The sequence below is a fragment of the Poecilia formosa genome, unplaced genomic scaffold, assembly GCF_000485575.1.
Source record: "Poecilia formosa unplaced genomic scaffold, Poecilia_formosa-5.1.2 Scaffold541, whole genome shotgun sequence".
In the NCBI taxonomy this organism is placed as follows: Eukaryota; Metazoa; Chordata; class Actinopteri; order Cyprinodontiformes; family Poeciliidae; genus Poecilia; species Poecilia formosa.
Window position 1 is genome coordinate 20822 of NW_006800480.1, and position 11818 is coordinate 32639.

The 11818-nt window shown below is 40.6% G+C and overlaps 1 protein-coding gene and 1 long non-coding RNA gene across 2 annotated transcripts; one reads left to right on the top strand and one right to left on the bottom strand.

Moving 5' to 3' along the window:
* Positions 1 to 3303: 3303 nt before the first annotated feature.
* LOC107834178 (uncharacterized) lies at positions 3304 to 10528 on the bottom strand. Its single transcript, XR_001659960.1, has 2 exons — positions 7777 to 10528; positions 3304 to 4239 (listed from the first exon to the last, which is right to left on the bottom strand). It is a non-coding gene; the product is annotated as an uncharacterized LOC107834178 (long non-coding RNA).
* Positions 5607 to 7741, top strand: gpr27 (G protein-coupled receptor 27). The gene is made up of 2 exons (XM_016665027.1): positions 5607 to 6116; positions 6206 to 7741. Exon 2 carries the CDS (start codon positions 6241 to 6243, stop codon positions 7354 to 7356), a length of 1116 nt encoding a protein of 371 aa, XP_016520513.1. The 5' UTR covers positions 5607 to 6116; positions 6206 to 6240; the 3' UTR covers positions 7357 to 7741.
* Positions 10529 to 11818: the final 1290 nt, after the last annotated feature.

Consider the following 11818-nt stretch of genomic DNA (forward strand, 5'->3'; position numbering starts at 1 on the left):
TCGTTTCTGCTTCAGCACGGAGTCGCGGTTTAAGCAGAGAGGTAATGAAATACAACAGACACTGACAGGCCTCTGCGTCTGGTTTACTCTGAAGAACTGCTGAGCGGGAGGAGACAGCCAGGTGAGGAAAAGCTGTTCTTATCTATGGATTCAGTATTTTTATCAGACAGACATTAGGCTGTTGTTGTTGTGCTATTAGCTAGCTGCTAGCTAACGACTTTGCTAGCAAAGCCAGATAACTGAAAAGCTTCTTCCCCAGTACCGTTAATGATAGCAGTCATTCTTATGTATCGCTTATGCAATAGGGAAAAATCGCCCATCCAAAATCTATCATCTCCATAATGGATATATGTCTTCTAATTTCCTTTGCTGCATAATGTACATTGCATTTATTCTGGCGTTAGGTAAATGTGTCTTGAAGGAGAAAAGCACTTAAATAAAAGTCCAACAAGGATATTCATGTAGAATTAAAAATAACTCACCCTGATCTACCATGATAGATATAATGTATGTAATAAAAGTGTGCCATTAATGAAGGGGAAAAAACTCAATCCAGACTTTAAGTAAGTTTAGGGTCTGGTTCGCAGAGTATGAAGTTAAATTTTTTTCCCAATTCAATGAAAAAATAAAAAAACTAACCTCAGTTAAGTAAAATAAAATTGTAATCAAAACTTTTGGAATTGTAATGATTTCTTTTTTTTTTTTTTAAACAAAGTTTTGTTTAAAAATCTTTTTCTTTTTTAATTAAATAACTCCTTTTTGTCTCGTGAACTTAAAAAGTTTTTTGCCAAACAAACTTTTATTTGCACTCAGAAATCTTTTGTTGTGATTTTAATTTTTAAAAAAGTTTTTTACGCAAAACTCAGTAGGCTTTTCTCATGGTTCCATGCATTAACAATTACATTTTTTCTTTTTTCTTTTTTCTGCAGTTCCACATTAAAATTTGATGCAGCTCTGCTTTCCTGAATGGACCATCTTCATCTCCACTGTAAGTGTAGCAAACAGGCAGCTCTTTTTTATAGATTACAGTACACTAAAAGGTTGCATTATGCCCTTGTTTATATTTTTAATATGTAATTATGTAAAGACAAAATATGTCTGGTGGTCCAGCTCTGATTTACATATCTTGCTAAATTGCAGGTTTGAATATTGCAATACTTTCCTATAACAAAATAGATCTGCAGATAAAATATCTTACAAATGTATAGTTTTATGCTCTATATAGAGATTTTCCTTAACTTTGATTGTATATGTCGCAATTTTGTAATGTATCATTGTTTATCAAACTCTGAAAGCTGTGTGGCTTTGTTAATATTCTGTCCTAGAATGCGGTTAGATGTGCCCTTTTTTTTTTTTTGAGCACCTGGCCTTTTAGTGGTCTCTGCACGGCCTTGGTCCAGAGAGTAAATAAGAAGATCAGTTCCTGCATTAGCGTATCCATAAAGATCCAAAGTATAATTCCGGCCCTCAATGCCTCACCCAGTGGGCTTCCACGATCCATATCGCCGCCCGGTCATTCCATAGAACGAATGTAAGCCATTGACTTCTTATGGTCCTCAAAGCGCTCACGCCCCCGTGAAGTTATCACAGTAAGCACGGCTGGGTAGTTTAGGAAGAAGTGGACGCGTTTCTCATGGAGTAGTTTCTTACATTTATCAAACTTTCTGCGTTTATCGCTGAGAAGCTTGGAATAGTCCGGAAAGACCATAATCCGGCGCTCTCTCTAGATCAGGTCTCCCATCTTGCGAGCGGCTTTGGCGATGTGTTCTCGGTCTTGAAATCTCTCAAATCGCACAATGATGGGTCTCGGACGGGAGGGCTGGTTTCCTTGACCAGGAGACAATTGACCCAGCCTATGTGCCCTGTCAATTTCAAGTCCCTTGGGAAAGTTAATGTTCAGAAGCGTTGGTAGAGTTGGTTTCAGAAATGCCACCAAGTCGCTTCCTTCGCAGGATTCAGTAAAACCCAGAAAGCGCAAATTATTCCTGCGCTCTCTGTTTTCCATGTCATCGAGCTTTTGCCTCAGTATTTCCACTTCGGCGCTGGAAGCCATGGGGTTTGCCTCTTGCTTCTCGCGTGCATCTTCAAGGAAGCACAGATGGTCCTCCATTTCGGCAATCCGGCTAACGATGTCAGCAATTCTCCTCTCAGTTGCAGTAGTTGTGTTTCGTATTTCTTCAAGTTTCTTGTCATGGCTTTCAGACTTTTCCGCAATAAGACCAAAAAGCTTAGCAAGTTCCTTCGCCACCTTGCCAGTAACCTCTGCAGACGCCACATTCATAGTATCAGAGGAGGAGGCCCAGTTAGCCTGATCCTGAGCTAGGTTAGCAGGGCTAGCAGTAGCAACCTCGCCACATTTGGTTCCTCCTCCAGCTGTGCTGGGTTTGCCTGAGTTTCTGGTCGACTTAGACGTTCCATGCTGTTAGTTACCACTAGTTTAGAGATAACACTTAATACCTGACGCTGATTCCTCGGCTCCCTGCCCGATTTACATGCAAAATGCATTATGAGGGGTGGTGCGGGACGCTCCTAGGCAGCCACCATGTCGAGCATCACGTGACTCCTCCACGCGCTTGAACATACTAACAATAATTACACAAAACTTCAAAATACTAGTTTATTTTATTGAATTTGATCAGTTACAGTTACAAGCTAAATACTTACCGATCACATGTAATCACTCATCGATGCTACATGATGCTACACAGGGATTTCCAGTCTCCAACCACTCACAATGGAAATTTTCTGGTATGGGGTTCCATTTTATGGGGTTCCATTTGTGTCAAAAATAAGTAGAAGTCGTGTAGATGTTGTTGGTCTATGTTGTTGCTATGTGTCTTTGGTTGATGTTTATGGTCTTAATGCTTTATGGATTGCATGTCTATGTTGCATATGTTATGTCTAGCTGCGTCGTGGTTATTACTCACTGTCATCTTGTCAATTCGTCTACAGTAAAGTAGTGAACCCCTTGCAGTCGTTTTGTGATGCTACTGCCCCCTGTTGTCGGTTTATGTAGTTTTCTGAGTGTCTACTGTGATTGGTCAATGTCGTTCCATGTTGTTAGTTCATGTCGTTGGTCAGTGTTGTTGCCTGTTCTCTTTGCCATTAATAATTTTTGAAGTAGGTCATGTCTGATCAAAGTGTTTATTAGATATTACAAAAATGTTGGTCTTTCANTTAGGGCAAAATGAAGAAAGTGTGAGGGCTTCCGACTTTGTCCAATTGACCTTATAACCAGAAATATTTGAGAATGTTAATTAAGGAGAGCAAAAGGGGGAGGGAATTCACTGGGTCTGACATAAAAAGAAGAATATCATCAGCATACAACATCAGTTTATGACAACTATGTCCTACAGTAATACCAGGAAAATTAACCTCTTTCTGAATAGCAGCCGCTAATGGTTCTAAGGCTAATGCAAAGAGTAGAGGAGACAGGGGGTCCCCTGTCTGGTCCCTCTTTTAAGTTCAAATGGTTGGCCAATTACCCCATTTGTTAGGACAGATGCCGTTGGCCGAGCATATATAAGCTGAATCCAGTCTATAAAATTTTTACTAATGCCAAAGCTTTCCAAAGTTAGAAACAGATATTGCCGCTCAACTCTGTCGAATGCCTTTTCTGCATCCAACGACAAAGCAACCACAGGTGTCGGGCTTTGCCGAACTGCCCACATAATGTCTATAAGTCTTCTAATATTGTCATCTGAGGTGTGAGAATGTATAAATCCAACTTGATCCGAATGAATGAATGAGGTTAGGGTAGGGTACTGCCCCCTGTTGTCGGTTTATGTAGTTTTCTGAATGTCTACTGTGATTGGTCAATGTCGTTCCATGCTGTTAGTTCATGTCGTTGGTCAGTGTTGTTGGTCAGTGTTGTTGTTGCCTGTTCTCTTTGCCATTAATAATTTTTGAAGTAGGTCATGTCTGATCAAAGTGTTTATTAGATATTACAAAAATGTTGGTCTTTCAATATCAGTGGTTTCAAAATACTTAAGAGTTCTACCTCGTATTTTCTTTAGGAATTAATCAGGGCAGCTAAGGAGGTCGACATTGGCCAATCACAGAAGTTAAAGACATTCAGGAAACTACTTGAACAAACAACAGGGGGCAATAGCATCAAAAATCTTGTTAATTCATCTGCAGTAATTGACAAGATTACTGCAAATGGTTCACTGCTTTACTGCAGATGAATTGACAAGATGACGGTGAATAATAACCACGACGCAGCTAGAGACATAACATCTACATATGCAGCAAACACATATGCAACATAGACATATACAACATATAACATATGTTGTATATGTCTATACAACATATATAGGTATATATATGTTGTATATATATGTCCATATATATACAACATATACATGCATCTACATGCAACATCAACATATCCATAAAACATTAAGACCATAGACATCAACCAAAGACACATAGCAACAACATAGACCAACATTTATACATATCACTTCTACTTATTTTTTTACACAAACTGAACCCCATATTTTTTTACTGCTTTTCAGTGGGTGCTTATGTTAGTAGTTTAGTTGTGATTTTTTGTTGTTTTAAGTTTGTCACGTTTTCAGAGGTTTTTATTAGTTCGGGTGTGGCCGTCAGGTGTGCCTGGCTGACTGGCTGGGGCCTTCTCCACGCTGACACAGAAGAATGGCATCAAGGTGGGTGCTGGCTCTCCGTGCAGCGTAGAGGAAGTTTGTTTAGCTGTTGAGGAGATGATTGGACATAGCTCTATCAAGTCCACACCTCGAATGATATGTTATCAGATGCTGCAGATCTTCTCTCAGTCTGTTATTGAGAGCGTCATGTTTTTTGCCATCATCTGTTGGGGCAGCGGCATCAGAGCCAGGGACATAAAAAAGGCTCAACAACCTGATAAAGAAAGCTGGTTCTGTTCTGTGGAGCGTCTGAAGATTATTATGCAAAGAAGGATTCTTCATAGCATTAAGAAATTTTTGGACAACTCTGGTCATCCTCTTCTGTCTAGTGAAAACAGTGTCTACAGTCAGAAGCTTTTTCAGATTTGCTCTAATACAGACTGCTACAAGAGATCTTTCCTGCCATCAGCTACATCTACAATAACTCTGGAAAAAAAAAAAGAATTAATATGAGTAACAACAACATTTAATTTCCCTTTGGAATCAATAAAGCATTTTTGAATTTGAATTTTTGTGGTCAGTGTCACTGATCTAACAATGCCTTCACAATAATTTAAGGAACTAAAAACAAGTTTTAAAGCGTAACCCATTTAAAAAAATTCCTCATGAACATTGATTCAGTGTCTCTCAATACAAGTTATGCATGATTTAAATTATAACTTATCTTGTTTTATTTTTAAACCTTTTTTGGACTTAGGGTTAGGGCTAACCCTAAGTCCTGGATGACTGAGAACAAGTAGGTAGAAAAAAATAAATGGTAAGTACAACTTAAACTTAAGGCTCGAAGCACCAGGGTTTTTCTAGGAAAATATTCAGATTTTATTTCGTGGTTTTAAAGGTTGTATGTTAACGATGGTAAGAAATAAAGGCATGTTTTCTTTTTTTTCAATCTACTGTCAGCTGCTATGCTCTCTCTCTCCTCTGGTCTCATTAAGGTATGAGACAGACAATCTGAAAAAATCAAGCTCTTCCGATCACAGCGGACGCGCGTCCCATATATTGTGTTTTGTTCCGTCAGAACCCTCTCCTCCCTCCCTTCGATTCTACTACCTCTCGTTGATTGCAGCAGGAAAATGAAGCAACACAGAAACATTTGCAATTCATTCGTGAATCGAGCAGCAGGTTTAGGACGCTGCACGAGAGGCGAACCTCTGAGCTCCGACGCCATTGAGTGGAGAGAAGCTGCGATGCGCTTTCTGAGCAGATTGTCGCCTGGCTGTGTGGACGCCCTCTGAAAATGGTGTACAATAATAATCGCGGCGCAGGCAGGCCGCTTCTGCTCCATGGCGATGAGTGACGGAAGGGATGACGGAAGGGAAAATTGGGCTTTTTCTTCTTACGCCGGACGCTTCTGAGATGAGGGATAAAAAGAGGAGGAAGAAGAAATTGCCGTTTGATTTTTAGGTTCGGATTACAGCACATCGAGATGGATTCTATTTAGAAGTAGGTTTCTATTATTATTATTATTATTATTATTATTATTATTATTATTTCTGATTTCCATTCCATCCCTTTTGGGTGGGGGCGAGCAGGAGCGATGATTTGATGCGGGAGATACGCCACATTCATGGCGAACACAACAGAGTTCGGGGAGAGCAGCGCGTCCTTACACAGCTATGCATCCACGGCCTCTGCGGTCAAGCTGGCCTCCCTGGGGCTCATCATGGGTGCGAGTCTGCTGGGCAACGCGTCGCTGTCGCTGCTGCTCCTGAAGGACAGTTCGCTACACAAGGCTCCCTACTACTTCTTGCTGGACCTGTGCCTGGCCGACGTGCTGCGCTCGGCCGTCTGCTTCCCCTTTGTGATGGCGTCTATCGGAGCCGGTTCCGACTGGCCGTATGGCGCGCTCAGCTGCAAGATTGTCGCCTTCTTGTCGGTGCTCTTCTGTTTCCACGTCGCCTTCCTGCTCTTCTGCGTCAGCGTCACCCGATATATGGCGATCGCCCATCACCGCTTCTACTCCAAGCGCATGAACCTGTGCACGTGCGTGGCGGTCATCTGCATGGTGTGGACCCTCTCCGTGGCCATGGCCTTCCCGCCTGTGTTCGACGTGGGCACCTACAAGTTCGTGCCCGAGGAGGAGCAATGCACGTTCGAACACCGCTACGTCAAGTCCAACGACACGCTGGGCTTCATGCTGATGCTCGTGGTCATCGTGTGCACCACACACGTGGTTTATGTTAAGATGCTGTGCTTCGTTTACGACCACCGCAAGATGAAGCCAGCCCAACTGGTGCCGGCCATCAGCCAGAACTGGACCTTCCATGGGCCCGGAGCCACCGGGCAAGCCGCCGCCAATTGGATCGCTGGCTTCGGGCGTGGGCCGACGCCGCCCACGCTGGTGGGCATCCGGCAGGCGTCGCACTCTGGCAATAGGAGGCTGCTGGTGCTGGACGAGTTTAAGACGGAGAAGCGCATTGGGAAGATGTACTTCCTGATCACGCTGGCCTTCCTCGTTCTGTGGGCGCCTTACATTAGCGCATGCTACCTGAGGATATTCGTGCGCGGGGCTCCCATCCCGGAGCTCCACCTGACAGCCGCGGTGTGGATGAGCTTCGCCCAGGCGGGGGCCAACCCCATTATCAGCTTCATGTTCAATAAGGAGCTCCGGATTAGACTCAGAGCCTGCTTTTCCTGCTGCCTGGGAACACAGACACCCATGGAGCCATACTGTATCATATGACCCCTCCCCCCAGGCCCCGCTTCCCAAATATACAGCCAAAGACTGACATTTATGCACTGTAAAAACTGCTGACTCAAAATGAACCGGATGTGTGTAAGTTTGCTCAAACAGGGACTTTTTTCTGTCTTTTTACTCGCAAGTTAAAAAGAAACAGTTTATAATTATGACATCATGTTATTAATATGAAATAGCTACATAACAGGAGTGTGACAACTTTATGGGAAAACCACATTTTTTGTTAATGTTTACAAAATTCACTTGAAAGAATCTGATCAGTGTAGAAAAGTCCAATCCAGGTTTGATAACTCCAGTTATTTGAGACTTTGGTCAAAATAGTGGATTCTAATGGTGACAAAGTTTGAAAATGTTTCCTTTTGTTTTTTCACAGATAGTCATATCTGTGAAAAAACAAAAGGAAACATTTACAAATGTCCAACTGATCAGGTTCAGATTTCACCACTCTACATGTTTTAGGGCTTTTTCTCACTTATATTTTCTTAAGTTTTGTCCAAATCAGTTGAGTTTCTTCACTTGTAACTTTCTCCTTTTGTTCAGTTTCTCCGAGGATCTCAAAGTGAAAACCACAGTCTGATAATTGGTCAGTTGTGTCTGTGGCGGGAGTATGAAATGTAAACACAGGAAGCATATTCTGTGTGCTGAGTTTATAGAAAATACAGTCAATCATATCAGTAGTGTGTTTCTGGATATTTCATGGGAAGTGGCCCAAGGCCCCAATTTTGGATTTTTGGAGTTTTTATGAATATAAACAATATTCAAGTGTTTGAAAAGGGGATTTAGTAAATTTCTTTGGAAACAGCATGAAAATATTGGCAGGGGATGTATTAAACCTACCATGCATCAATTCAAACCTGCTCATTTGTAGGACTATGTATTAATGTTCTGTAATTTGCATTAGTGAAACAATTTTTCTGTTGTGAATAGAGCACCAAAACTGGCTCCAGCCCAGGGCCCACATCCTTGTAAATCCAGCCCTGTCTACAAAATACTTTTGAGAAGACATCTTGAAAATTGCATAGAGTTCTATACTTTACGAAAAACAAAGCTTAGCCAATTTTTATTACTCTTACACATCACACACAGTGTCCGGCTCAAACCTGGCTGTGGGAAGCTGTTTGACTCAAATTTGCAGTGTACACCTGGTATCTGTGTTGGATTGAGATCGGACCACATTCAGACCATAAATTAACCATTCTGGAGTTCATTTGAAACAGTACTGAGGCCACCTCCTCCAAAACAGTCCTGGTACAGTTGTTTCATTGTCAACAATATGTTCACATCTACTCAGACAAACTCCATAGGGTGGAAAGAACCATAGTTTGTCTTAAATGAAGTTTGTCTTAACTGGTATGAAAACACCCTTAAATGTAGAATCACAAGCACACAAATTAAGTTCAGGTTCTTTAAAACCTTTTACTTTTAGCACTAATAGAAAGCTCTGAAGGAGATGCTAATTTTTACATTGTGAATTATTGTTTACCAGACTTGGTATTCTCATCGTTTTTACACATCATTTTTATTTTGTTAGTCGCTATAATAAAATCTGACTGTGTAAGCACCTTGGCTTGAAATTTGTTTACATACAAAATGGGAAGTATAATATGAATAATAGTCACAACATGGAGGTAATAATTATAAAATGAAGCAAATTTCCCCACAGTCTATGGATAACAAAATTAAAAAACAAAACCAAGAATATGACACAATCTGACCAAATGAAATAACAGAATTAAAAAATGACATTCAAATATTGCTTCTCTATACTGATTCAGTTCTCAGTCAAAGTATGAATCTTGTACTTAGCTAGCACGAGCTTGCAGCAACTACTTTGCAGCTAAGAGGTTAATGTTAGCTTAAGGGAACAAACTAGTTCTCTAGTGCGAAGTAAAGTCAATAACACCCCAACCAACTGAAATTAATATCATTATACCATGTAACTTTACCATCTTAACATTTTTTATTTCATGCTGGAGAAGACGCTCGGTGACATTTTATTAGGTCATTCAAAATGTACAAAATGGTCACCTGTGAAGAGTGATGCTGTTTGTTCTGCTGTCTTCACCAACACAAACAGTGAGTTTTTGGGTTTTTTTGCTTGATGTTTGGTTTAAAAAAAACTACTCAAGTTTTGACCCAGCAGCATAAAACCAACATCTGAATAATAAAAAATACACCAGCAGTTCTTGTGTGTGTAGCTTAGCTGTTATTATACGTGTTCTCAATATGCCCTAAACACAGGAAAGGATGAGCTGTGAAAATGATGGGGAAGGCAAACTCACTTTTAGTTTTGCTACATTTTTATTTTTGGCCAAACCTTTTACTCATATTAACCCTAAGACGTTTATTATACTGTATACTAACTCTACACTTTAACTTTAAAATTCAGCTTAGCAATGAAGGTATCAACAAAGAACCAGTATGACGCAACATTATGTTGAAGGACACCATGAGTTAATTAGAATTTTCTGCATGTAGACTAGGTGATGTTTCAGCACAAGTGTTCCTTGGCTGGATTTTGATTTGCTCCACAACAACACATGCCACTGTGGCTTTTGGTTTCATTCTGAAATGATTTCCCATGACTTGAAGCAAGCACTGTTAACAAGCCAGAGCCTAAGGCATGATCCAACTTCTCAAGAGCCTAGGAGATACTAACAGTTGTAATTTAATATATTTTTTTTATTTTCTGTCCTTTGTGCACTTTGTAGTGTTTTTGAAAATAGAGGAACAAGCGATATGCATTTTTTCAGCACTTAATATACAACTCTACAGAGTTTTTAAGATAGTTTTAGAAAACTATCTGCTACAACTTCAGGGCATCTCTGTGGCGCCAACTTTGTCATCTGTGACAAATTTTATTTTGCATTTGAAAACCAATATAAGGTGCAGAGCTTGTTTTTTTTGTGAATGAATTTCAATACCAATAACTGGTGTAAATACTGTAAATCCCCGTCAGCATTCTTTTCTAACCTTATTCCAAGCTGTTGGTTTAAATATGTTGTATATTCCATCATCTAATCCACATGTGTCAAACTCAAGGCCCGCGGGCCACATGTGGCCCACCCCAGCATTTCATAGGCCGATTGACTAAAATAGGTTTTGAGCACGAATTGACTACAAACTACATCTCCCATGATGCATTCCGATTGTTACCAGCCAAACATTACGGCTTCTCGCCACTAGAGAGCAGCAGAGTCACCTCAAGCTGCTTTTCCCATGAATAAAACTGAGACAAAGACAAGCTAACATCAAAACGTCCAAGAAAAGAAAAATCGATTTACAAGTAAGACTGAATGAAGATGTGTGAGTTGGTGTCAGGGGGGGCAGGTCTCGCTAGACGTTATCTTGGCCGACAACATAAAAAAATAAATAAATAAAATCGGTCATGTACTATTTTTATCCGTGAAATTACAATCATATTAACATTGGCTACTTAGTCGCATTTTATGTGGTTTAGTTAATATTCACCGTGAATCCACATCCCATCACAAATTAAACAGATGTATCTACATTTTCTCGTAGTGACAAAAACCACTGACTGAGGCCCCAATAACTTTTAATAAATTAAATTTAGGGACTTCACTTAAATTAGCATCACTTCACCCGCTGGGGTCTGAACGCACTTCCTCCTGGTTCCCATCTGCAGAAAAATCTGCGCTAATTCATCAGTCAGTTGGATCTGTCTAATCCAAACAGATCAACTGAACTCTGTGAGCGTTTTACCCTGCGCAGTCCGGTGTGCGCTTTTACCAGGATTTTTTTATTTTTTATTTTTCGCGTGGTTTCGCCTCTGCAAAACGGACAGATGTTACGTCTGCAGCTTCTCCAGAACGCCGCTCTCCTGGGTAACGTGAACCCAGAAGGCTCCATTTCTTAAGTCTTCTGGATGAGTTACTTCCAGCGGTTTCTAATTCTTCGCTGTGGCGGAGCCGCATCCGCAGTGGTTGATCAGCAGACTGCGCATGTTACAGTCTAATTAACGTTTGCATCGTCATTTATTTCCTCAAGATAAACTACCGGCTCCTCAAACGGATTAACACAACGTTGCATTCTCTTTAGTTTTCTCTGGTCTGTAATGGAGTCTTGAATTTAACGCGCCATTTCAACCAAAGGTTTGTAATGCGCTTCCTAACCAGACGCTCCAAAGCGTCCGGTCCATAACTCTTCAACACGCTGTCAGCTCCCGGTCAGAAAGACGCATTTAGTTCAGAGACCATGAGATGATATTCAGAAAGGATTTTTTAAATTAATTAATTTCAGTTGCCTCTCAGACTAAATCTTTGCGTAAAGTCTATAATGTCTGCCCATGTGACTTGTTTTTATTATTTGTTTGCTTACATTTAAACACTGATTTAAATATGGTAATTTTTAAACTGAGCAGTAATTTTACATCCTGCTGATGTCCTACATCAGATGTAATATTTAAAACTTCAATACATAAAAT